We start from the raw sequence: 25,467 nt of genomic DNA, 5'->3' as shown, positions 1-25,467 counted from the left end.
ATCCATACTGAGATACGGTAAAGCAAAAAAAAAAAAAAAAAAAAAAAAAAAATCAAAATCAAAATCAAACGAAACAAAAAACAAAACAAAGCGGAGCACGATGGTAACCAAAAAGCTAAAGAGGGCTAAATCGGACAGGAAGACTGGTACGGCCGAGATCTGCGAATCAAATATTTTGACCATGCTTTCTCCGTACGTGCTCCTTCAGATTGTCCAATCGATTGCATGTCTTTCTGCATCTTGGACACTTCTGGGAAGAAGGAAATATGTGTTTCGTATTAACATGTCGCTTTAACTCCTCCCTTCGACCAAAGCCCTCGGCATAGCAGCCTCTCCATTCGCATCTCAGTGGTTGAACCGCATCCTCTCTACGAGCAATGTTAAAACCGCAGGAAATGGCCAATCTGGCTGACAGGCAATTTACCTTTCAGGAGAAAAATTTGCCTGACCATCACGTCTTTGGGTATTGTGGATGACACGGTCGACAGGCATCTGCATCGCCTGGATACCGACAGTCGTTGAACGACCGTCTAATACTGCTTTACTCCCACCGTGTATAGATGGAAGGGCCTCCCAATTGTCATTTGGAAGTCTTCCAAAAGACGTCTGGCTGACCGGTCCAGGTACCAAGCCGATATCAGAGGTCACCCAGGCCGGGACGGACCTTGGATGAACCGATGGTGCGAAAGCTCCCATGGAAGGACCGAACCAAGCAGGATCAACATATCCAAATGGTTGCTGTTCCATGAATGCGGACTCGTCCTGAGGTACTATAATCGTCCTGTCATTTCCGACGGGCCAATCGTTGGACAAATACCACGCCGACTGGCCATTAGGGTTCGACATTGTGATCTGAGAACTGAACGAGAAGATCAAGGATGGGAGTGACAGATCTGCGATAGAATCTATAGGTGTGTGTGTACTGATATGAAACTCACCCCATGGCCTGGGAACGTTCGTCTTTTATAGAGGGAAAATGGAAAATCCCCTCCTTGCCCTAATGACAACCCTGAGCAACTCAGGAACGGATCCTTCGATCGTCGAGTCTGCCTGCAAGGCGGTTCATTCTTTTTTTTTTCTTTCTTTCTTTCTTTCATATTTTGCTATCACCCAATCATTGACTGTTCCTATCTTACCTGACCAATAAGCCTGCTTCTATGCCGAGACGTAAACTTGTAGTGGGGACAAAATTTCGTTTTGGCCAAATCACATCGACGGTTCACTACCGTATAGTACGGAGTAAAGTCCATTGCCGAGCCCACCACAACTTCTGTGGAAAGTCCCCACACCGTTATTTTGTCAGTCTCCAATCACAGTCCAAGGGAGATATAAATACTCCAATTAAAATAAGGCAAAATAAGCTATACTATCATCCTGAATCTCCACAGGTGCCCCAAGGTACAGGTCGGAGGTAGATTTCTACCCCAGTATCTCGAATATGGCTTCATTGAGACGGTTTAGCAATCGCGCGCATATTATATGACCTCAAACTCACCCGTATCTTCGATTCTATCTCTACTCCGTTCTCGACTATCATGTCCCAAAAGCAAACCGAATAGAGAGCAACGGTGTGCAGTGAAAACGACCAATGTTAAGTGGTAAATAAGCCTTCTCTCTTTTGCCACGCCAAGTCCACGCGGGGCTGGTTTATGGCCACAGATTCTGGAATACATACACGCACGCAGATTTTGTTGCCGGCCAATCAACGTCAGAATCTTGTTGTCATGATTGCCTGATATGGTGAGGCTCGAGGCGTCTCTGTGACGTGGACGAAAGGGGTGGGAGGACTCGCCAGGGCACTGACCAGGGATCGGCACAGCCCTCATGCCCGAATTCCAATGCAGCTTGAGGTATGGACCATGAAGATCCGTGATTTATCTGAGATACTTAAATAGTTGCCTCAGCCCAGCGTCCCATCACCCCATTTCCATTTTTTTTGTCTTCACCGTTTCTTCATCAAACTCTCTTCCCTTCAGCCCACATCAACATGGACCAGTCAAAATGGGATCTCTACAAGGCCGAGATCCGTCGTATCTATATGATAGAGCGCAGAACGCTAAAAGAATTGCGCAACTTCATGGTCACGACCCATGGGTTTCAAGAAAAGTAAGCCTTCCATGTTTCTTTAATTGGTTTGGTAGGGACATCTGGTACTGACAAGTCAAAGAGAAAGCCAGTACCACAGGAAACTCAAACAATGGCGATTCAGGAAGTACCGCATGGGTGCTAAGAAGTGGATTTACGTCAAGCGACAGATCGAAAAGAGAAAAAAACTGAATAAAACAAGTGAGGTGTTTATTAATGGTGAACGGTGCCCCCCCCATGTTGTCCGGGCCGAAATTCGTCGACAGGGATTTGAACCGGTAGTGGACATCTATAAAACAGGTGCGTTTGACTCACTGGGAGTAACAAGGTGATGCTGATTTGTTCCAGCACCGTCTCCCGGGGCTCGAGATGATGTTAGGGTCTGTACTCCTGGCCCATTGACACTGCAAGTATGGCCTTCGGATCTACCGTGGTTCAACTTCTCGCAAACCGCCTTGCGTGATATTGCACAGAATCATTTCCCGCAGAGGGAGAGTCTCTCCCATTCCTCTCTTTCCGCTCTCCACGAAAAAGACAGTTATCTTGAACTCGTCAGCAAAAAAATCACGACCCGCCTCGGTTCCCTTCTGGCCGGAAAAGCTGCAGACTGCTCATATACTTCCGAGGGTAGCTCTCGCATGGCCGCTGTTTTGAGCACCATCATGCCGGAAGAACATATGGGTCAAAACATGAACATATCGGACTGTCTCTGTCGAATAAGGGATGAGGCGGACTTGACTGGGGTCATACGTATTGCTCTGTTCATGATGTCTAACAACTTCTGGCTACAAGCAACCAATGCGTCGGGAAATGAAATCCGTACCGAAGATGAAACGGTTCTAAGAGTCTTTTATCTATCTGGGCTGTATGCAGACCAGAACATCAGGAGCCTACTGTCTATGCCCGGTGCAACGGCACACGCTATTTCTCTGAGACTCTGGGCCAGTGCCGTGAGGACACATAATTTGGAGGCCGTCCAATCACTATTGAAAGCGGGCATAAATCCAGACACTCCAGTACTATTCAATGATGACCCGGTTCAACCTTTGGAGATAGCAACCCAATCTCAAAATAACGCTGTCGCGCTGGAGATGAGTTGTTCGCTTTTGTCTTACAATGCTTGTTCCAAAGATTCTCAAACGCTAGAGTCAGCATTATATCATGCAACAGAAGCTGGAAATAAGTGTCTTATGGAATTGTTTCTTTCAAAGGGGGCACACGTCTCTGGTAATACGCTCAAGGCTGCCATACATTTGAACACACCCGATCTTTTGGAAACCCTCCTCGCCGCTGACAGTGACGTTAATAAGCGATGCGATCATGAGGTTTGCGACAAACAATACTCAGTGCTTGGAATCGCCGTAAAGCGGAATAATGTACCGCTGACACGAAGACTTCTTTCTTTGGGCGCAAAAATTGACGCATGTCAGCAAGTCTGTTTTCCAAACTACACCGTTGAGAACTGGCAAAGCACAACGTTGGGGCTAGCAGCTATAGAAGCAAACGATTCTATGATCGATCTTCTCCTCACTGCTGGTGCTGACGTCAATCACAAAACGAGTGAATCTTTCTATGCACCACCACTTGTACTTGCCGTTGAAAATGGTCACAAAAGACTCACCGAGCGTCTTCTTGAGGCAGGCGCTGATGTGGCTTTAGCGGATGCAACTGGTGGCAGTACACTTGTCCAACGGGCTCTTGCAGGAGACAACCAAGAATTAAGCATGGTTCTGGAGGCAAATGGTGCTCGAGTCGAATCAAAGTTCATCGAGGACGATTATTCTTCAAGGTTGATGCAAAAGGTTAGAGATAATGATCTTGAAACCGTGAGGTATCTGATTGGCTGTGGAGCAAGAGTCAACGACACCCATGGAGGAGACACCGTCCTCGGAGCAGCCGTGCGCCAGGGAAATTGCGAGATAGTGAAGATTCTGCTGCGAGCCGGTGCCGTGAACATCGGGGAGAAACTGGACCGTATCGGTGATGTGGAGACTGCAATGCATTTAAAGCAGCGAGGAATGCTATCAGGCATCCTTCTGTCGAATGGACAACAAATCTTGGTGAATGCCATAAGGTCCGATGATAGCGGCTTGGTCCAGTTTTTGTTGGACTGTGGAGCGGACCAAGCAAGTGACAATATCGAACGTCGAAAGAATCGGTTTCTGGAATACGATAGTCCAAGCACCCTCGGCATACTCACCACTCCACTAGAACAAGCAACCCTTAAGGGTGAGCTTCAGCTGGCCGAAACCCTGGTGGAGCGAGGTGTCTCTATAACCGATTTCGAACTATGTGAAGCAACAAGACGGTGTGGTCATTATGGGGATTTTGAATTCCTTAATTTATTCTTGCATGGACTTGATGGCCGCGCTTGTGCAGCCCCCAACTCATATGCAAGTGCATTGTCGGCCTCTAATTCTTCATTTATTGTTGCCCGCTTGTTGAACACTGGGTTAGACCCTCGAGGCAAAGTCATAATTTCTACTGACAACATTATTCAACGCAAAAGGCTATCATCTATGTCCGTACTCGATATAGGAGCTATGTTGGGAGAAAAAGAGCTCTTCCGCAGTTTGCTCAATTTTGGGAACTGGGACAGTCAAACAAAGGGACAAGCTCTCGCCATGTGCATCGATGGCGAATGCAAAGATCTTGTCCAAGAATTATTGGACGCAGGGGCCGATGTGAATCATCAGGTACTAATAGACGCGAGTTATGTGACGCCGCTCGTTATCGCAGTGCAAGCGCAGGACGTCTCTATGATTCTCAGTCTACTCACTGCTGGTGCCGATATTGGCTGGACTTCCCCCGAGACCTCATCCGGCAAAGATCTAACCATCCTTCAACACGCAGTCAGCACTGGAGACAAGGAAATTGTCGAGATTTTATTACAAGCAGGTGCGGATGTCAATGCACCAGCCTCCAGACACCTTGGAAAATCTGCCTTACAGTGTGCGGCACACGGCGGTAACATGGAGCTGGTCGATACTCTTTTGATGGCTGGGGCTACCATTAATCAAGAACCGGCGGAAGCAGGGGGGGCTACGGCACTCCAATTTGCTTCCATTCTAGGATACATCAATATTGCGCGCAAGCTGCTCAGCGAAGGCGCCGAAGTCGATGCACCCAGGGCCCTGTACTGGGGTAGAACCGCATTAGAAGGGGCGGCCGAATTTGGTCGCATTGACATGCTACAGTTACTCCTCACTGAGGGGGCGTCAGTGCACGGACTCGCCAGGCGACAGTATATTAGGGCCATAAAGCTTGCCGGGAGTCGCACGCATTATGCCGCGGCAAAGCTTCTGAGGGATTTTGGGGGCTGGGGGGAGGATGACGCTTGCCAGATTGAACAGGAAGTTTTTGATCTTGATGAATATGAACGCATAAATGGTTAGCGATCCTGAGAAAATGAGGCGGCCGGAAATTTTGTTCTTTTATATAGTTCATTTCCTCGCAGTATTATCTTTTCAGCATCCTTTGATCGGATAAATCTATCTATCTTTCTATCAGGAGATGGGCGCGTTGTTCGCATCCATGAACATGTGGCGCAATGTGGCGATCAACAGGGAGACTCGCAGAATCAAAAGGCTGGTTTATTGATCAATGCTGACAGCTCCTCCTAGATTGTGTAGCAACCCCGGCACAACGTTCATTCCCATTCTCAAGCTCGTGGCTCACCTCGACGTTGGTATCTGAACAGGGAACCCCCAGTGTGTGGCGCTGTGGGATACAGTGATTATCACACAATCAACAGCCAGTATAACCAGGACTACGAATGCGAGAATATAGCTAGTGACATGAGCTACATCATGCGTTACCGAATCATGCAAGATCCTCGCCAGTGTATTGGACTGATTGAGGATTTGAGCAACGCCATACACTGAACTTGGCTCTATTCTGTGTCTGGACTGACTCGAGATTAGGAAAAGGACAGCGAATTCCATGCCGACGTGCCCTTAAGATCATGTTTGTGGGTCAATCTTTTAGTAAATCCGAAGCTTTCTTCTTCTGGAAACACGTTTGGCTTCAAGCTGAACCCTGGGCTAGAATTATCGGCCGGCCAATGAAATTTGAAACAGAGGCTTGACTCGATTCTCAGTAATCCATGGCCTGAACTGAACGTGGAACTCCCGATCAATCTCAGTCCTTGGAATCGTATATCTCCGTCTTCAGCCATCTCGCAGCATCAGCATACGCCTGCTGGGTGAGAACATGGCGAAACTCTTCCCTCTCCCGAACCCACCGGCGCACAAAGTTGAAGCCGTGTTGCGCCCCGGTAACTCTCTTCCAGCGGATCCCATTGACCGTCCAGTCATTGACCTCGCCGATGGGTTGCCGTGTCTCTTTCCCCTCTGCATAAACCCTAGCCGCGCACTCCGCCTCCCGACAGAGATTGTCATGCTCCGCCCCGATGAAGAATATCTTCGGTGGAAGCCTCCCCCGATCCGCATACACAGGACTCAAAAATGGATCCCTCAGGTTCTGGCCATCAGGCACATAGGAATAGTAAAACGTATCAGACACGCCCTCTAGCACATCGCGCATCCCATACTGATCCGCCCTATACGCACCCTTATACCGACCCGAAAAATCAGTTACCGGGTACCACGCCAGCACCCCCTTGATGCTCGACCCCTGCATCTCATCCCTCAGCGCCACAGACAAGGATAGGTTTCCTCCCGCAGAGAATCCCCCCATCGCAACCCTGTCCCTATCAACCGGCAAACTCTCATCCGCCAAGACACACCGAACAGTCTGGACCAAATCATCCGTCTGACACGGGAACTGATACCGGGGTGCCTTGGGGTAATTCACGCTAACCACGCAGATGCCATGCTCGTCAGCGAGATACCGGCAGAACTCGCCATCGTGGCTCGGATCCCCCGTGGCGAATCCCCCGCCGTGGATGTCGATGTAGAGCGGGTGGGTCTGCCCCGCTTCGTGGGAGCTAGGGATCCAGACATCGTTCCACATCCGCTGACCGACCGGGTAGTGTTTTCTGTAGGTCGATTGGGGGCGAAATTGGGAGATGCGGAGTCTGCGCGCAAGCGATACGGCGATGCGCACGGCGACTTTTATCACCCAGATTCTGCAAATGAAGGAAAGACGTGTGAGGAGGGACCAGCGTTGTTTGGGGCGCGCTAGCTGCTGTTGTGGCTGTATTGCGGCGTCTCGCAGTAGAGGAGTTCGGTCGTCTGCCATTCTATTTGTTTTTGTGGAGTGTGTTGGAGTTTGCAATTGTGATGGAAGATAGATAGAGATCAGGAGGTCAAACGGAGAGAAGAGAAAGATTCCATGAGTGAGATTTAGAGTGTGTCTAAACTTGAGGAAGAAAATATCACCTCGGTAGGTGTAGTGGAAGTCGACGTCGCGATCGGGGCGATGTTGATGGCTCACGCTATCTCCATTGTTGATCTCTTCCCAATGCGGTAATCCGTACTTCTCCTCTCACACTCGCGTGCAGATAGCGTATCAGGCTGATCTTCACTTTGCCGTCATGGATATCTCAAACCACAGTCCATCAACCGACCAAACTATTGGAGAGATTGTAGCAATCTATTCAAATATTTTCTCTTTGAACGTATTGCGAGCCAAATACTCGGAACATTCGAGGCGAATGCGGACTAAAATTCGAGTATAGGGACCCAAAATTGAATCTTAAAAGCCTACCACGCTCGGCGGCACAATTAAACACCACTCAGGTTTGCGATTTCGACTACACATGAGTAGTAGCCAATGGATCAGAAGGTTCCACCCATGGCTCAGTGTTTACTACCTAAACCTTGTCTCGCATCAAATATTGTGACAGGCCAGTCAATCACATGGTCCATGGGCTAGGTACTAGTGATCGACCAGTCCGACAGTAATTGGGAGAAGGACTGGATTGTTGACTAGATCTGATCTAAAGACACGTGGCCTGATTCGCATGTTGAAGCAAATTTCCCAGGTTATGAGGCTGGAGCCTCTACAGCTACCATATCATCATCTTTTGACCCAATCTAACCAGAGGACGAGTTTTACGATTGATATATATCATTCACCTACATAAAGCAGAGATATTGGCCACATGAAGCGGAGATTACCCTCATACAAGACAGATTTCATGAAGAGAGAATACCTGCATAAGAATGCAGAGATTCCCCGCACGAGGCGGCAAAGCACTGCCCAACGCCCGGAGAGTTGGAGATAGCCTCCTGGGGAGATCGGTGTCTACGGACTGGCAGCTACCAGAGGGCAGGACACCAGAGATTCCATGGAACATCATGATTTTATGCGTTTACTTGATTTGAATAGCTTCATACCTGCCCGGTTGAGTGACTGCAATCGATCAAGACGCCAGCTGACTTGCAGAGTCCTTCACTACACCATTGGTGTTTAAACCATGAAACCTTTTGCGACCTTTGGCAACTTCTTTAATATCTCCAACTTCATCAATGTTATCATCCTTTTGGCTGTTTTCATCGGTTATTTCCACACAGAGCTTTCTGCACTGCTTGTATTTTGAGATATCTTGCAACCTTGCACAATCTCTTTCGATAGCTTCAAGATTATCAGTTTTATCATCCTTTTGACTGTTTTCATAGGTCCTACAAAAGACATCCTGTGCCAGACTGAAATAGTTGACCCAACATCATGTCCTTTACCAACCTTCCACTGGAGCTATTCCAGGAAGTTCTTCTTCACCTCGATTCCAGGGGTATTCAGTCTTTTCGCCTGGCTAATCGGGCTTTCAAGGAAGCCTGCAATGCCCCCCCCCCCCCCCCCCTGGCTGAGGTTTCTCACTCATTTGACGACCGATATATCCGATGACCAACTTGACTCTCTCGAAGAATTGGTATCGCACTATAAGCACACTGACCATTCTTGCTACGTGCAAGTACGAGCTCAATCTGCAAGAGACCCTGGAGTGGGAGCGGAGAAAGCGGTTGCAAAACCCCGCTGTGTCGAGGAAGGCCATCGCAAAACCAGCGCGTGCCGCAGTGCCACGCGACTTAAACTGGTTCCTCACTCAAGGGTGGATCAAAAACCCAGAGGCTCGTAGGTATGACACTGTCATTCGCTTGGCTTCGATCTTGTCTCGTCTCGAGAGTCTCGACACCGTCAAACTAGAGCCAGCTATGGTGTGGGAAAATCAGGTGATCAGCCAACATGCTATCGGGATGGATCTTCGGGATGTGCATTTTATAGCCTTGATGGCCATGGCCCGAAGCAGTACCCCCGTTTCCACATTGGATGTCTTTCGCGATCCCGCGTTCTCAGGTTTTAGTTTCGGGGGTCTGGGAGATGCAGTAAGTTTATATTCGCCTGAGCTGACGATTATTGGGGCAAGATTAATTAAAGACTTTGAAGTTGAGCGTGATCACTGCAAGGGGCCCGGACTCGCGCACAAGTAACGACACCACTAGCCTTGCACGTTTTCTCCAATTCACTCCTTATCTTCGTCAGTTTGATCTGGACTTGCGAGTATCTTCTTTCGATCAGGCCAACAGCGACGAAATATTTGTAGCCGTGGCTAACGATGTGTACCTGCCGCGACTGGAAGATTGCAGGCTGTCTGGGTTCATTCTCCGAAATCAAGAATCGATCTGGAAGCTTTTCACTAAACATTCCAAGACACTCGAGCGGGTGTCTCTGTCTGAGATGGATGCTGATTTGGGGACATGGGAACTTGTCCTCCGTGGCTTTGGTTCGAGAGAAGCCTTCCCTGTGTTTAGATATATGCGTCTCCGAATGCCAAGGGTAAGGGGTATAGACACATACATCCGATCCACGGTAATAACGAGAAGTGAGAGCGGAGTAATGGAGGAGAGAATAGGATGGTGACGAGCATCTTTGAATCACTAAAAGAAGCCAGAAATATGGCATGATCGCTGCTACTGCTGTACATCCAACACTTCAAGCCATAGACAACAGCGCCTACAACGAGTTTTTGCGTCCACCTTTAGCAGAAAGAATAGATTGATAACGAATGATACCGCTCTTTACCAGCATTATAACCCATAATTCCTTCTTTCACATTGTAGTATCAACTTCTCTATCCCAGGAGACGACGCAACATTGCACAGGAAGTGCCTGCCCAGATAGCTGCCTCAGGCCGACACAACCCAACCGCCGAACGTCATCGTCACCCGACCAGCCGTGCCCTAACTAACCAAAGGCAACAACATGATAACATGATTCAATCAATTGAACCTGTCAACCCTGTCCATAAACGAGATTTTAATCTATTTTCGCCCGCCCGCTGCAAGTGTCCACATTCTAGAATATTCAGACGAAGCTGCCCCGCTCAAGTCACCCTGGACTCGGAGATTCACCGGGCCTTCTCAGCCAACGCTTGCGCGCGCCAAGTCCTTCAATTTCCCACACCCCTGCTGGTTTAATATAAGGCAGTGGCTCCACCGCAGGGTATCTAACCAGCATCGGCATTGTTAGCCGTTGAGGAGACGGCGATCTTCCCCAGATTGCACCGTGAGTCGTGCCGATCGTGGGCCGGTCTATGCGCAGGGGTGCTTCTGGCCATGCAGGGTGGGGAGCGGGGGAACAGTACGGACTATGGTATTTGTCCGCCCCCTGTCGGTCGGATGAGCGATTTCCGGCGTCACATACTCGCTTCTGTTTTCTAGAAGAGGGGGAGAAGGGGTGCTCCTGACGATCTATAAAAGGATGGACGTTTCTGCAGTGGCTTAACAGGATCACCAAGCTATCGATCTTTACCTGTTCCTGACTGATACTATCTTTGAAGACTCCTGTCACGGTACTATTACTACTATTACTATTCGTTAGGATATCCATTGCAGGATTCAAGATGAGAGCCGCCACCGCAGCCGCCGTCCTCACTCTGGTGACCTCGGTCGCCGGCCACGGGTACATGTGGTCCCCGGAGAGCCGAACCCGCCAGGGCTTCGAGGTGCATATCTAACTCTCCATTCCCCCTCCCCCAGCACACTCGCAGAAAGTCAAACTAACAAACACGTCTCTCACCAGGCCGGCAAAGACTCATGCCCCGAATGTACCATCCTCGAGCCCGTCGAGTCCTGGCCGAACCTAGACGGCGCCAAGGTCGGCCGCATGGGACCCTGCGGGTTCAACCAGCGCGACGGTCTCGACTACAACAAGCCGACGGCCGACTGGGGCGGAAAGCCCGTGAAGACGTACAAGCCCGGCGAGGAGATCGAAGTGGTGTGGTGCCTGGACAACAACGGCGACCACGGCGGCATGTTCACCTACCGTGTCTGCCAGGACCAGAAGATCGTCGACAAGCTCCTGAAGGCGGACTACACGCCGACCGAGGCGGAGAAGCAGGAGGCCGAGGACTGCTTCCAGAAGGGTGTCCTGAAGTGCAGCGACGTCAGCGGCCAGGACTGCCCCGCCAGCGACGACTGCCAGGAAGACAGCTGCAAGAACACGGACTGGTTTACCTGCAACAGCTTCGAGGACACCGGGTGCATGGGTGTCGACAATGCCCAGCCCGGCTCCTGCAAGACCACCATCTCCGAGGGCTACACCGTTACCAAGAAGATCAAGCTCCCCGAGTTCAAGTCGAAGCATACCTTGCTCTCGTTCAAGTGGAACTCGTTCCAGACGCCTCAGGTCTACCTGAACTGCGCAGATATCGCCATCCAGTAAAGGACTGGGCAGTGCTAAGACGGTGGACTGTTGGTAGTGTCTGCGTTGGGGTGCGCTGGATTCTTGAGTTGAGTCTTTGATAGACGTTTGGGAAGATGCTTTACTGTGATTTATGTGTATAAAGACTTTCGTTTCTCGAAGTTTTCACCTTCGTTGTGTCGCACGTCCTTGTCACGAAACAGTGCGGATATGGATAGGACAGGTTTTTGTCCAGCACTCTCTGTTGTCCGTGCAAGGTTGCACACTGTTAGCTTTTAAGAGAAATCCAATGAAATGTATGATGATGAGATGAGCTGCGAAAAGGTTCACCCGGTAGAAGAAACAATTAGAACAGTCTGTAGACAAGAATTAACCAAGTGGTGGACGCCCCCTATGACAGGCAACCCCATATTGACCACAGCTGTGTATGTTAGGGCGACAATCAAAAACCACCGTCGCGATAAAGCCACCGCCAAGATGGTAGTGGTGCTGTCATGCCTATGAAAATAAAAAAAGATTTTCTCAATTAGGATTATTGCACTCGCAACCGTAGCATGCTGTCGTCGATAATTATGGGACTCGAGTTATTAGTATTTGACAACCTTGCCAACCAAACAAACATCTTTCAAATTTGACTGACACGTGGCAGATGTCATTATATAATTCCATGACGCAGGTCGAATGCAGAGTGCAGATGCAGATGCAAGTCTGACACACATGCAAGCTATCAACGTATGGGGTACAGTGATGTACTATATCTTATACAAACCCCCCAAGAATTCCTAAACCCGCTCACCCTCACAATGCCAAAGCAAGAGAAGAAACTCCACTTTTCCTCACAAGCAACCCAAATCTAAGTATAGCTTAAAAACGCCCCACGACCGCCGGGAATCACTCATAACCTAATAGACATAACTCATTTACACGTAGCCCGTTTCCCCGAGGGGAGACAGTTAGCAAGGGGATAACCTTACCGTTTTAGTAGAAAGTCCCAGTGGCCACAACACGACCAGGCAGTTCTATCGTTGGCCCTATAGGCCAGGTCCTTCGGGTTCGGACGAGCGCAGCACCACGGCGTGTCGGCGATCGCTCGGGGTTGGAGTCAGCACGATCCTGCTGGAGAGATGGCTCGCTGAGGGTGGAGGGCTCCTCAGTCACCAGAAAACCCCGAAGATCGAGCCGCGGTGCAGGTTCCATGAGATATGCGTCGTCGTGGGAAGCTCTGTCGCATATTTTTGCCAGTCGGTCGTGGACGCGAGCCGAAGGACTGCGCTGCCAGGGTTCCACAACGATCATTTCAGACATGATCAGATTTAGCAGGTCATGGAGGGCACCGGTGCACCGGGGGTGTCGGTGAAGGCCCTCCACCCACTTACGCACAGATGGCCTGATCCCATTGTAGTCAGCCGTGTAGAAATAATCCGTGCTGATCTCCGGGATTTCGGTGTCATCTCTTCCGCGGGCAGCGGCGAAATCATCGACGGCCTCGTACCCGCACAAAATCGAGGTGACGAATTCTAGATACATACACCCCAGACCCCACAAATCCCAGGCTCGCGAGACCCGGATTCTGCGGAGCGCGTCTGGAGGTGAATAAGTGCTGGGGGCTCGGACCGTGGAAGGGTCTATGTCGGACCTGGATGCCAGGGTGTGGAACCGGGCAAGCCCTAGGTCCGCAATCTTCAAGATGTCCTCCGCATCGCTGCGCCCATCACCTCCTCGGAACCACAGGATGTTATCGGCCTTAATATCACCATGGCGTCCGAAAAGATGATTGTTCCCCCGAGTAGCGACAGTATGCATCCACTTTAACCCACTGGCAATACCGGTCATCTGTTTTAAGCACCAGAGCATCGACTGGCGCGTGGCGAGAAGCGTAGGGGCCTGCTGCAACCACGTCCGAAGAGTTCCATCCGCCCAGGGGAAGACCAGATGAAACTTCTGCCCTTTCTTATAGGTAAACAGTAGCTTAACCATGTGAGGGTGGCCGCCGATGGACTCGAGAGTATCGAAGATCGCTCGTTCAGCTCCGAACCCATTAGCCTGCTCATTGAACAACCGTTTTACCGCAACCACAGGTCCCTGTTCCTGGGATTACCACAAGTAAACAACCGGAGTCAACGGCGCATTCCGCTGGGGTTAACAGCGGGTCTCATGGTCTTACTTACATGATTTCCCAGTTCCCCTTCCAGGGTGTGGTGATCGGGATGGATACAGGCTTGGAAGACCTCCGAATAAGAGCCCTGCGAGACGCCATGCTGTGGGTCCTGAAACTCTAGGTGAATGAACGGCGGAGGCTGTGACATGGACAGCCGGTAGTGGCTCTTGTATTGGAAGATTGGGGCCAGCATGCGGTACTGTTTGGTCTCAAATCTCTTAACCGAGGCCATGTCCCAACTGGCTATCGTCCGAATGTGCGTGCCACATCTTGTTTCTAAGGTCTGAATTTGACTACCCTGAGAGGTAGAATTACGAGTGAATGGGAGACAGTCATCGTTGATCCCCTCTTCCAGAAACCCCAGTATTTCCCCGGGCATCCCTCGGTCCACGAGAATGGCAAAGAGAAGGAAGCAATCCTTCATGATATGTGTGGTTAACTGGTCGGCGCGGATTGTGTCTCCATGGAGTACGTCTTTGATGATGGCGTGAACGGTCGTGTCGCAGAGCACCTCCCTGAGAGCTGATATCGGGACAAATTCGTTCTGGGCCGAATCCTCGTAGCATTGCGTGCGGGCATATATTAGGGCAAGTTGGGCTGTCCGTAAGATCGAACTTGAACGGTCATTTTCCGCAACGGCGTCAATAGACGGACAGCGCGGAGAGTTATCCACATCGCATATACTGGGGACAAGGCCAGTGCCAGTCGGATTGCCATTCTGCGGCGGAACGGGAACGGCGTCCGAGACGATATGAACCGTAGGAGAGTCAGGCTCGGAGTCACGTAGGGGTAGCCAGCCGGGCTTAAAACACGGAAACAAACATCGCAAGGGATAACAAAGGACCTTCAGCAATGCCATGTGGGGATCTGGAGTTATGTGAGGCTTTTGTTGGGTATGTTGGGGATCATGAGAGAAAGTGACTGCATACAGTCGATCAGCTGGAAATTTAGGAAACAGAGGATTAGATTGGAAGAAGAAGAGGAAGTAGAAGAAGAAGAAGAAGAAGAAGAAGAAGAAGAAGAAGAAGAAGAAGAAGAAGAAGAAGAATTGAGCAATGTCCCAAACGACTGCAGGCTAAAAGACATGCAACATAAGCAAATAATATGAGTAGAGGCAAGGCTGTGCAATGATGAGTGCTACAGAAGAGAAAGCATGCTGATGAACGTATGAAGAGTCGGGGGCAGAACAGACTTACTAGTTGAAGATGTGACCTCACCAGAGAATGATTAGTCTTTGAATTAGAGAGACTTTCACCCAAACTTGAGGGGGAAGAGGCAAGGAGGGACAGAGGCGGGGGAGGAGGGCGAACTGCACTGCCTCCAGAGTTGGCGCAGTCTTGAGGCGTCAAGGCCATACGGTCGACGCAGCGCCCTGCTCAAGCAGACGACCTTTCCCGATTCCTCTTAGGAGCCCCACCCAGCACATATCCTATTGGACACGCATGTTGTCACTCGGGGTCCGGATGAAGGCTAGATGTTTACTGACAAAATGCGACCAACATGCCCTATGTATCGGGTGAAATAGGAGAATTACTGGTTATCCCTGCATGACCTGGTCAGAATCGGGCATTATTTAATCCTCCAGAGTCCATGAATTACAGTTGGGATAGTGAGCTATACCATTTCGAGCGACTCCACCGATCGAGCCCACTTGGTCCAGCTTGGCATTGACATCCACTCTCACGACTGGGGGATGAGTGTAAAGTCAGGTCATGCCTTCAATAGTGTCGTGTTTTGATGATTTGACAAGGTGAGAGAGTCCAATGATTATGTATAAGGGGAAGAAGGAATCCTGTCAATGTCCTGGACGATTTCAGACTCACGTGTGCTGGTTCAATACCGGACACATGACCTTCCAATCGGGCATGGTCTGGTCGCGCGATCGGTGGATCCACGTCAACAACAACCATCCATGGTTTGCCTCATTCTCTGGACTATATATCAGATGATGATAACGAGGTCGCAATGAATCGCCAAGGGCCTATCCTTCCACTCCTTCGGGGAACCACCACATTTGAATCTGCCGTGGAGCAGGAAGAGGACATGCTTCTTGGCCTAGACTATCCCGAGCAGCGGATAGACTTCTTCGTGTCACTCTACCGCAATCGCAAGGAGATTCAGAATATTGCGGCATATCATCTTGGCCTCTATCCATCAGACACCTGCCACATAGGGGGGGGGGGGTGAATGAGTGGGTACATGGCAGCTTCAATGTTTGCATTCCTCTTTAATTCCTCTTTATATCAACAAACGCAATGAGTCCCTGGCAAAGCGGGCCCTCATTAGGTTCCCCTTACCATACAAGGTAGGGGAAACCACGTACCCCGGCAACGCGGATGACAAAATCCGCTGTGAAGCTGCAACTTTCATTTGGTTGCAGGATAATTGTCCGGACATCTCGATACCTCAGTTGTGGGGATTTGGACTTGTTGGTGGGCACAGTGTATGAGAGCCGAACTGATCGTCCTCTCTCGCGGTAATACTAACCTGAGAACTACGTAGTTTACAAGGCCTGAGAATACTCCATTGATAGTTAGGATCCCCTGGTACATCAAGCGCTCTGTCTCATGGCTCTTTGGGTGGACCCTTCCCAGTCCCTATGTCTGTCATCGCCATTCAACTATCCTGGAAAACGGATATTTGGTCATGGACTACGTTGGCAGTCCAGAGGCACAAATGCTATCTGAGACATGGGATGAAAACCGTAACGACCAAGACAAAAGAGCCAATCTTTTCAGGGGTCTATCTCAAATTATGCTCTCTTTGAGTCGGACACCACTACCGTGTATCGGATCTTGGACGCTAGACTTTGATGGAGTACTGCGGCTTTCTAACCGTCCTCTCACTCTCCGGCTCCATCAGTTAGAAAATGGGGGAGTACCAACCAACATCAGTCGAGGGATGACTTATACAACCGCGGATTCATACTATCTTGATCTGCTATCGTGCCATGATAATCGATTACGATATCAACCCAACTCCTTAAATGATGAGGAAGATGGCCGAGCCCAGATGGCAAGTTTGGCTATTATGCGAGCACTACTGCCACAGTTCACTGACAGACAACTTCGCCAAGGACCTTACTTGTATCAATTTACAGATATGCATCCAAGTAACATTTTTGTTGATAGCCAGTGGCATGTCAAATGCGTGGTTGATCTCGAGTGGGCGTGCTCTCTACCAGCAGAAACTTTGCATCTTCCATATTGGTTGACTGGTCGCCCCATAGACGATCTAACTGGCGAGAGCCTCAACACCTTTAGTCAGACATATGATGAGTTCTTGGGCGTTTTCAAAGAGGAGGAGAAATCATTCCCCCTCAATGACAACAGTTGTTAATATAGGACAAACCTTATGAGGAAAGGTTGGCGGACTGGAAGCTTCTGGTATTTTCTGGCTTTGAACAGTCCAAAAGGCCTCTTCAATCTTGTTCATCAACATATCCATCCGATCTTTGATTCGACCCATCCGATTAGCTCAGAACTCCCGCGGGTTGTTTCAAACTATTGGGCTGCGGACATGAAGAAAGTGATCGATGCTAAGATCCGAGATAAGGAGGAGTATGAGAAGACGCTGCGTCAGCGGTTCGCGTGTGCAACTGAACCCACATGAAGACAAATTTCAGATACTAACGGGTCTTTCCTATGTATTTACAGCTACTTATCAGTTAAAAGAACCTTGAGACGCTTCACTATTGATATAAAAACAGATATCTGAACACACGGCTGCTTTCTTTTTCGAATCTAATGAGCAACCAGGTACCTCGCCCCACCTACGCGAGATGCAGGGACACTCTAGCTCGTTTCTCTGCACTTGGACTTATTCTTTAGGCGTTTCTCTACTAAGACTCGACGCTCTCCCGGGTACCTCGGACATTTGGATCTCGTGCTGACTTCCCGTTGTAAGTATCTTCTGATACTTGCCTTTGTGGGGGGGATGATACTGCAGATGAAGCTGCTGCTGTCGCTGAGCACCAAAAGTGTGATGAGCAAACACTAGCAGTCAAAGGCTTTACTGATTTGGCAATAACGAAACAGTTGTCATCATCCTAGCACGAGGAAAAGCTCCGAAGACAGGACTAGGTAGTCAGTGCTCCCCATCGATAGTGATATCGTGAAGTAATCACCCCATAGAACCAAATACAAACAAAGATAAGAATAGATATCACATAAGAGAGTGTGGACAAGTGCTTGTTCAAGACGTCCTTTTTGATATACCATATTTTTGGCGTCGTTTCGGACAGTTCGTTATCTGTAGACTCATACACGAACAATACAGTTTTTCATTTCCCTGGAGTCAATACCCAATGTTTTTACGCTTTCTTCTTCCGCATAATGACTAGCACCCAAGTATAGCGGATAATCTCGTGGATAGGCTCAACAGCGCGAAATCACTTAACATTTGTGGAAGTGACAGCAATCGGTTGGCACTTCAGCTGACCTGCAGATTCCTTTTCCCACACATTTGTCTGTTTGTATGTTGATGTTTCTTGCAACCATCATAATCTAGTTTAAGCTTTAATATCATCTTTTCCATCAGTCCTTTCATATCATTCACATCTATCTGATTAAGTGGGATTGACCACCCCTAATTGGGGTCGAAATATGTCAGATCATATGGAATTCATTAAACGTTATACTTTGTCGTCTACCTTTGCGAGATATGAGGCTCACGTATAAAAATATCTATCTACTCGACCCCATCTGATTGACATTCGCTCGGTCTTCAATTCCACCGGGTTCGACGGGCCCCCGAATATACCAAAGGACGCAACCTTACCCTTCACATGCTGGTACCTGGATTCTCCCTTTTCCTCGTCGTCATCGGGAGCTTTCGCGTGGAGCAGAGATCTCAGCTATTGTGCCTTCCCAGCACGCTCAGTCGCAGCAGCAGCCACCAGAAGAAGATAGTGATCGCAGTCAACGGCACCGCAACCACTGCCATTATCCAAACTTCTCGCGAGACATGCAAGCGGCCCTGGTCGTTGACCTTCACAAATTCAGTCGAAAAAAAATTCTGTCATGATAGTCAGAATAATTCGTAGATACGGGATCGGAGGGTCAGTCGGCGTACCGCAACAATGGTGGATGGCAAGAAGACCAATCCAATGATGGTCAGCATCTTAACAGCCGCCGCATCCTGGACGCTTTTTTTCTATCCCAACCCGCTGTCAGTGGCTTGTTTCCACAGCCACGCTGGGGCTTCAACGCACTTGAAGTTCCATGAGGTAATGACTCTCGTCGTGGGATGCCTGAGCCAGTTGATGGGATGCCTGAGCCAGTTGCTTCAGGTTCCTTGATTCCTCGTAGCCCAGAAGATCCGACAGCTGCATTACGGCGATGTGTGGTCAGCTTCGTACTGCTTGCATTATGGTTTATTAAAGAGTGATCTACTAACCAGTTGAGCGGTCGATTTGACTCGCGCCTTGAGCACCTTCGCTCTATTCAGATAAAGCTGCGCTTCCGTGGCATATTCTTCGAATTCGTCGATGGTATAGCTACAGGAACAAGAACTACTGTCTCCGCAACTCATTTGACAGTGGCGCTGGCAGCTTGTTCTGATGCGCGCTATTGTGTCAGCCATGGTCTGCAGGATGACCATCATGTCTGTGATGTAATCCTCGAGTTGCTTCAGCCGTTGGCGGTCGTTGGCATTGAAGTGAATTTCGTGTGTGCCCATTTTGGAAACAATGACTCGGTTAGACTGGGGGTGAAGAACATCAATAGTTAGGGCTTACTCTTCCAAGATCTGGATTGGGTCATTCTCTTACGTCTTGCTTGACTTCGCTCTCGAGCCAGGCCATATAGTCCATCCATCCCCGCAGACTATCGAGCACAAGGCGCTCGTGCACGGCGAACGCTGGGTTCATGACACCGTCTGCACAGTGGTGCTGGGCGAGGCTTTTGGTAATCTCGTCATCGACGATGCTCGAAGGCGCGACCAGTATGAATGTGGATTTATGTTGGGATCCAACCGCTTCATACGCCAGACGGTGATAGATCCCTGTCTGTCGAATTGACCATGGACACTCCCCGTTTTTAACGGGACGATTATTGCGCTCAACTCTCCGAATCACATATGTGATTTCTACTAGATCAGTCAGCTTTCTAGACGCCTTTTTCTGTGACATTCTTTGGCTTCTCGAGGGCACTGACCGTCAACTTTTCCCCGTCCACTCTGCGACCGCTTGGCCCGGAATGCTGGGAATCCATATTCATTTTCCTCGAATCTCCATCCAAACGTCAGGATCGACCGCCAGAAGTGGTGAAATACACGGTGCTTCTCCAAAAGCTCCTGGAAAAGCTTGTGGGAGATGTTCAAGGTTGTCCAGGATCGTTGGTGGCGGATTGTATATATCTGGGCGCAGGCGTTGCTGCTCGCCTGTTGTTATTCTAGTCAGAAGGTGACATCGACCAGTGCGGATGTATCGTGAGGCGCGCTTACTGATTCCGCTTTTTCCAGTTCTTCGGCACTATTGATATGGACTATAGGGCTTTTTTCCAGTGACCAGACATTATCCGAGGCTGCAGATCTATACAGAAAGGACGCCTCGAGCTGAGGCCGGTCCTTTCGCGCTTGGAAGAGATCGGTCGCTTTTGACTCGACTCTTTCTGCAAGATAGTGATCAAGTTTTGAAGGCATTGACAAATGCTCCATTATGTACGAGACTTGCGAATCTTGAGTAAGCTACCTTGGTGTCATTTACCGGGCGGAATCACCCTTCTTTTGAGACCCGTGTTATAGCGCTGAACCCGGGTTCGGAAGCGATGAGGCTCCTCTATATTGTGGCTCATGAGCTCTCGGTTCCTTTCCAAACATGTTCTGTCATTGAACTCAGCCACTCCCAGAACGAATGATTCCAACCCACATTGCCTCCTTCCTCGTCACGTGGCAGATCACCTCAGCTCACAATACACCAACTTGGATCTTTATAGTGGAATGGCGACGGGGAACTCCCGCGAGCTGTGCGTCCCGCCTGCTTTGTAGATCCTTGCTTTGTGCCGAGGGCACAACTACCCGACACCACTCTCACCAAGGCGCCTGGGGGTCTGATCAGCGGACTGCACAGTCCACCATAGACGGTCAAAGCCTTGCGAGTCAGCCTTGCGCTAGTGTAGCGTGATGTCACCTTACAAGCATCACGGACCATGATTGCAGGGTATAGCATCCTGATGTACCCGAATACGAGAGGTCACGGAGCATCCGCCTATCTTTCACCAGTACGGATTACAGGAGCCAATCAGCGCCATAGGGCAAGACATCCTTTGAAGGAAACACCGCCGAATGTATGCATAAACTAACTACGAGAGACCGGTTGATAGACATCAAACCCAGGCATATTCATTGTACTGACCAAAAGCGTACACGCAGCAAGCATCATACACATGTTACACGTTTCCCCCCACTGAACGCCGTCTCTCCCTCCCACCCCGCCACCCGTCCATCCTCTGTCCCCGGATGCGCCGATGGCTTGCTATCCTTGTCTGTCGATGCATTAATATAGTGATATCATCCGTTACCCGAATGAATGGTCTGCATGTGTATGTGCCCCGCACATTATCAGCCGTTTCAAGTCGTGACTCGAGAAAATCAGGCGTCTTTTCTCGCCAACACCAATTGACTCATCCAAACAGCTGACAATACTTGATTTTTTCCTATGGCTACGTGTTAGCTCTAATTTCATCTCACAATCAGCGTGATGAATGGAAATACCTGTGTCAACCCAGATGACCGCGCCATGGCTTGATCAAACACGTATATCTTGTACTGGTCCAGCCGTAACTATTATATCATACGCCTCGCTAAGCATCCGCAACAATACCACCAATTGGGGAAGGGTTGCTCACCTCAACTCGGAAGTTGGACTGTCCGTATTCACTTCGCAGGACATTCACCAGCTTCGCGGGGTCCATGAACTTCCCGTCGATGACTTGATGGGGCGGACCGCCGTAGACTCGGTTCATGATAGACAAGCTGACACTTCTAGAAACAGTCGAGAAACGGTCGAGAATAAATTTGGATGGTTCTAGAATAGCTGGGAGTCTGATATTGCTAGGTAGGCCAACAGGCCACCTGTTGAAGAAGGGATTCCTCCAAGAGAAAAAAGCGTATATAGTATCGATCGCACACGAGAACACTCGCGGGCGATATTCTCCAGGACAAGCACGTATAAAACGAAACAACCACACTTTAGAAAACAAACTTCACGCACCCGCCAGAGAGGGGAGGAGTGGGACAGGGCGCGCGGGGCAAAGATTCTTTTTATGTCTAGCTAAGCCGCCGAATTTAAATAGGTAACAATCAGCCCCCTTGCTTTAAGCCCGGGTTCACTCGCGACCCTCCACATCCACATTGGTGCGAGCCTCTCTGCGCCTCTCACCATTAGAGGCTCACCTTCCTCCCGTCATCCGTCGGGTCACCAAGTCATCTTCGGACGAGTCACCAGGGTCAATCACACCATTGGTGTAGGGCCTTATGCGCTAACCCGGCGGTGGTGCCACATTGTCATCAATCATCAGGGCAAGAAGTGCAAGAAGCGATGTCCTCCTGTCGCTTGGTCAGCCCCTCTTCCTTTCGCTTGACAGGCAAGCTATGAACCGCCCCGTGGCAGTCTGGTAATGGGGTGACATAAAAACAGGCGGTGTGGCTCATGATATCAGGATTTTCTTGTTTCTTTTCCTTTTCTTGTTTTCTTTGAGAAAACATACATAAATTGAAAAGGAGGGGGGGAAATAAAAAAATACAAAAGATCATCAAAGAATAAGAAACGAAACAAAGAAGAAAGCACTATGAATAGATCAATACTCACCTGGGAAAGAGGCATAGGAAGGTTAAGGAAGCAAACACCCAGTCGGATCTGCAGGATAGGGACGCATAGTCCCAATATGTCAGCACTGCCACACCCCCTTGTCAAATCGCAGCATTCTCCCGCAAACCCCGTCGTATCCAACAAAACCAACCTATGAGGGAACGCGAAGTATGCGCCTTTTCTGGGTATCATGTCCAATTACATTACCCGACCTACCACAGTGCGCGTGGTACCGCAGGCTGCCTTGAGAGAAAATAGAAGTGAAAAAAAAGGCTGACTCACGGTGATCTGATAATTTCTCTGAGGGTATCGTTGGCGGAGTAACTCCGTCAGGCGATCGTGACTGACATATCGCATCAGAAACGTCTGTTCTGCCATTTTGTCACTCTGTTGTCGCTCAGCTTCTTCTGGTGGCAAAGGCGAGGCGCAGGGCAAGGAAAGGCCGAACAAGCTCTTCGCCTGTGGAGCCTGGATGGGGTCGGTTCTCTATCTCCCTTCTCTTTCGTCCAGCGAAAGTGAGGTCGGTCTCAGGCGATGTTTCGGGTAACAGTGCGTTCTGACTTGGGTGGCGATGACATGTTGTTCGACAACTACTACATGCGGCCTGATATATCTACGACGGCCACATCAGAGCCGCATCGCTTTGAAGTGGTATACTTGGGAGAAATCAATGGCCCCGGGGAATACAACACGGTCGACGGACTCTGCTGCCCAACATTAATCAACCAACCAACCGACCGACCGACTGCATACCTCGTTTGGAGGGGGGAGATAATGTGCCGGGGAACTGGAATGCGATTGAAGGCATCGCCAATCGTGAGGGGTTGGCTGGCTGAGAGGCGCCAATCATTGGACGGGTGTGCCCGCCCGACAGGGTTGTTGACGTGACAGTCTCATGTGGACTCCGTGATAAATTGCCCTGGAGATTATGATCCTACAAGCGCGGAACCGGAGACGGACTTGTCCATGGGGATGCGAGATCGACCTGCCAATGGGGAATGATATGGGGGGGCCACTGACAGGGGACCCTGCAGTTCGGACCTACCAGGATTGGTAGATATTCCCTGTTCATGCGCCTTCGCTATTAGGTCATTATTTGCATGGGCACCCTATCCAGGTCCCTCCGTCTTAGTATGGTTGGTAGTAGCCCTACTGCGCGAAGCTGGAGGTTGAAAAATAAGGCTGGCAGAGTTGGGCTGGAGCTGTTATCTATCCTCAAAAGTGTTTGGTTTCCAACGTCAACCCCTGATGGTGTAGTTGGTTTATCACGTCTGACTGTAATGGAAATACCTGTCATCAGAAGGTCGCTGGCTCGATTCCGGCTCGGGGGATAATGTTGACTCTTTTTTTCTTTTTTTGTAGTTTTTTGCAACATGTCACTTGAAATTATCCAGATGAGGGTTCGAATCCCACTATGACTGCATACTCGTTCTTTTTCTTTTTCTTCGCTTTGTTCCTTTGAACTTGATTCATTCGGTTTTATATATGTTATTCTTATTCTTATTTTTATTTTTATTTTTATTTTTTTCGATTATGCAAATGCTATGGAAACAATGACCGCGCTGTTACCTCGCTAATTTACTATGACATCACGCGAAATTATCCAAAATTGAATAAAATATATTATGACTATAGCATCACTGTGATGGGCTCACTACCTACCTAGTCTCGTTGATTGCCTGATTGATTAAATTAATATAAACCAATCCAATCACTGTGATATCTCATTCAACGAAGACCCTCTGATTGGGTTTATCTGTCTGGATATGTCATTGGAGAACTCTTTCCAGCTCCCTCAGATCTTTGATATCACTCTCTGCAAGGCTTTTAGCCAGAGCATCGCCTAGTATATAGCTGTTCTAGTGCCAAAAGGCCAACATCTGTGGCTACCGACAAGGCTGTGGCAAACCGACAAACAACCATACAGGAGCCGTACCCAGTCCAGTCACCTTTGCCCTGGGTTTGCCTAGCAGGTCTGCAGGAACGTGCACGCCTGCAGGAACGTGCACGCCAAATAGAGCCCCGGGGTCCTTGGTCATTAGTGCTATGGCAGAACAAGGTCCCAATCATCAACGACGTGGAAGCTGTCTTCATCGAACCCTGATGCAGGGTACTTACAGGGCGTATGCAATTGAAATCTTGCCGACATCATTCAAGCCTATCAGCAAGTTCTGTCAGTTTACCCCAAGCTTCTGAACGATGTCTGTGGCAGCCTTATTGAGTCTGTTGTCGTTAACTTGAGCAACCATCTCTTGTTTTAATAACACAGGCTGCGCGTTACCTTGTCAGTGGCAGAGCATCTACGCCCATAACTATCAAAGTGTAATACAACTGTGCGATGTCAGCAAGGCAGACTTTGCAACGCTTCACTGGCAAAGCAAGCTCGTAGCGCGCCAACATATCATTGTGTTGGCCGGAAAAATTCTCAGATCCAATCAATGTTGAATACTGGTTATCTCCATATATGACTTTCTCGGCTTTGACTTGAGTCATGGAACCGTTCTCACAATGTGTACTCGTATGTGCAGACGCCCGATTATGACTACCCCGAGGCTCCTCAGACACACCCACCGTATATTACAACCCTTGAATGTTAGATCTACTGCACAGCGTTATCTAACACGAGGCTGGACCTAAGTCAAAAGCAAAGCCATATCACGGATCCCCCCCAGATCTTCCAACCAAGCCCTGCTAGGTTCGGCTTCTAGGCGAGCATCGCTTCTTAAAGATGCGAAAAAGCCTCATACGCTCTCCTCACTGAGCCTCACTCAGCTAACACGGGTCGCATAGCTCAGCTGACACTTTCCAG

General features: G+C 49.4%; 9 protein-coding genes and 1 non-coding gene across 10 annotated transcripts; 6 read left to right on the top strand and 4 right to left on the bottom strand.

Annotated features, from left to right (window-relative positions):
• Nucleotides 1-1,767: 1,767 nt before the first annotated feature.
• P168DRAFT_90509 (ankyrin) lies at nt 1,768-5,620 on the top strand. The gene is made up of 4 exons (XM_024842210.1): nt 1,768-1,850; nt 1,905-2,106; nt 2,168-2,385; nt 2,434-5,620. Exons 2-4 carry the CDS (start codon nt 1,988-1,990, stop codon nt 5,478-5,480), a joined length of 3,384 nt encoding a protein of 1,127 aa, XP_024695800.1. The 5' UTR covers nt 1,768-1,850; nt 1,905-1,987; the 3' UTR covers nt 5,481-5,620.
• A 487-nt stretch (nt 5,621-6,107) lies between these two features.
• On the bottom strand, nt 6,108-7,493 carry P168DRAFT_302167 (alpha/beta hydrolase; the record flags this gene model as incomplete). Its single annotated transcript, XM_024838629.1, has 2 exons — nt 6,108-7,288; nt 7,483-7,493. 2 exons carry the CDS (start codon nt 7,491-7,493, stop codon nt 6,226-6,228), a joined length of 1,074 nt encoding a protein of 357 aa, XP_024695799.1. The 3' UTR covers nt 6,108-6,225.
• A 1,359-nt stretch (nt 7,494-8,852) lies between these two features.
• Nucleotides 8,853-9,599, top strand: P168DRAFT_287692 (uncharacterized protein). The gene has a single exon (XM_024836630.1). It carries the CDS (start codon nt 9,279-9,281, stop codon nt 9,477-9,479), a length of 201 nt encoding a protein of 66 aa, XP_024695798.1. The 5' UTR covers nt 8,853-9,278; the 3' UTR covers nt 9,480-9,599.
• Nucleotides 9,600-10,891: 1,292 nt separating this feature from the next.
• Nucleotides 10,892-11,712, top strand: P168DRAFT_315717 (uncharacterized protein; the record flags this gene model as incomplete). Its single annotated transcript, XM_024839931.1, has 2 exons — nt 10,892-10,993; nt 11,071-11,712. 2 exons carry the CDS (start codon nt 10,892-10,894, stop codon nt 11,710-11,712), a joined length of 744 nt encoding a protein of 247 aa, XP_024695797.1.
• A 541-nt stretch (nt 11,713-12,253) lies between these two features.
• P168DRAFT_287689 (protein kinase domain-containing protein) lies at nt 12,254-15,161 on the bottom strand. The gene is made up of 2 exons (XM_024836629.1): nt 13,860-15,161; nt 12,254-13,779 (listed from the first exon to the last, which is right to left on the bottom strand). Exons 1-2 carry the CDS (start codon nt 14,706-14,708, stop codon nt 12,670-12,672), a joined length of 1,959 nt encoding a protein of 652 aa, XP_024695796.1. The 5' UTR covers nt 14,709-15,161; the 3' UTR covers nt 12,254-12,669.
• Nucleotides 15,162-15,814: 653 nt separating this feature from the next.
• P168DRAFT_295141 (uncharacterized protein) lies at nt 15,815-17,754 on the top strand (the record flags this gene model as incomplete). Its single annotated transcript, XM_024838014.1, has 6 exons — nt 15,815-15,939; nt 16,023-16,062; nt 16,110-16,292; nt 16,352-17,183; nt 17,214-17,441; nt 17,696-17,754. The coding sequence occupies 6 exons, from the start codon at nt 15,815-15,817 to the stop codon at nt 17,752-17,754; spliced, it is 1,467 nt and encodes a 488-aa protein (XP_024695795.1).
• A 699-nt stretch (nt 17,755-18,453) lies between these two features.
• P168DRAFT_90161 (uncharacterized protein) lies at nt 18,454-20,604 on the bottom strand. The gene is made up of 7 exons (XM_024842209.1): nt 20,294-20,604; nt 20,005-20,230; nt 19,620-19,936; nt 19,247-19,552; nt 19,062-19,175; nt 18,923-19,003; nt 18,454-18,865 (listed from the first exon to the last, which is right to left on the bottom strand). The coding sequence occupies exons 1-7, from the start codon at nt 20,504-20,506 to the stop codon at nt 18,701-18,703; spliced, it is 1,422 nt and encodes a 473-aa protein (XP_024695794.1). The 5' UTR covers nt 20,507-20,604; the 3' UTR covers nt 18,454-18,700.
• P168DRAFT_90160 (uncharacterized protein) lies at nt 20,605-21,061 on the top strand. Its single transcript, XM_024842208.1, has one exon. The coding sequence runs from the start codon at nt 20,703-20,705 to the stop codon at nt 20,970-20,972; it is 270 nt and encodes an 89-aa protein (XP_024695793.1). The 5' UTR covers nt 20,605-20,702; the 3' UTR covers nt 20,973-21,061.
• Nucleotides 21,062-21,313: 252 nt separating this feature from the next.
• Nucleotides 21,314-22,065, bottom strand: P168DRAFT_287685 (uncharacterized protein). Its single transcript, XM_024836628.1, has 3 exons — nt 21,697-22,065; nt 21,563-21,631; nt 21,314-21,504 (listed from the first exon to the last, which is right to left on the bottom strand). Exons 1-3 carry the CDS (start codon nt 21,811-21,813, stop codon nt 21,472-21,474), a joined length of 219 nt encoding a protein of 72 aa, XP_024695792.1. The 5' UTR covers nt 21,814-22,065; the 3' UTR covers nt 21,314-21,471.
• A 1,835-nt stretch (nt 22,066-23,900) lies between these two features.
• Nucleotides 23,901-23,989, top strand: P168DRAFT_t45. The gene has a single exon. It is a non-coding gene; the product is annotated as a tRNA-Tyr (tRNA).
• Nucleotides 23,990-25,467: the final 1,478 nt, after the last annotated feature.

This window comes from Aspergillus campestris, assembly GCF_002847485.1.
Source record: "Aspergillus campestris IBT 28561 chromosome Unknown P168scaffold_2, whole genome shotgun sequence".
NCBI lineage: Eukaryota > Fungi > Ascomycota > Eurotiomycetes > Eurotiales > Aspergillaceae > Aspergillus > Aspergillus campestris.
Note: the sequence above shows the minus strand (reverse complement) of the source record. Positions and strands in the feature narration are given on the sequence as shown.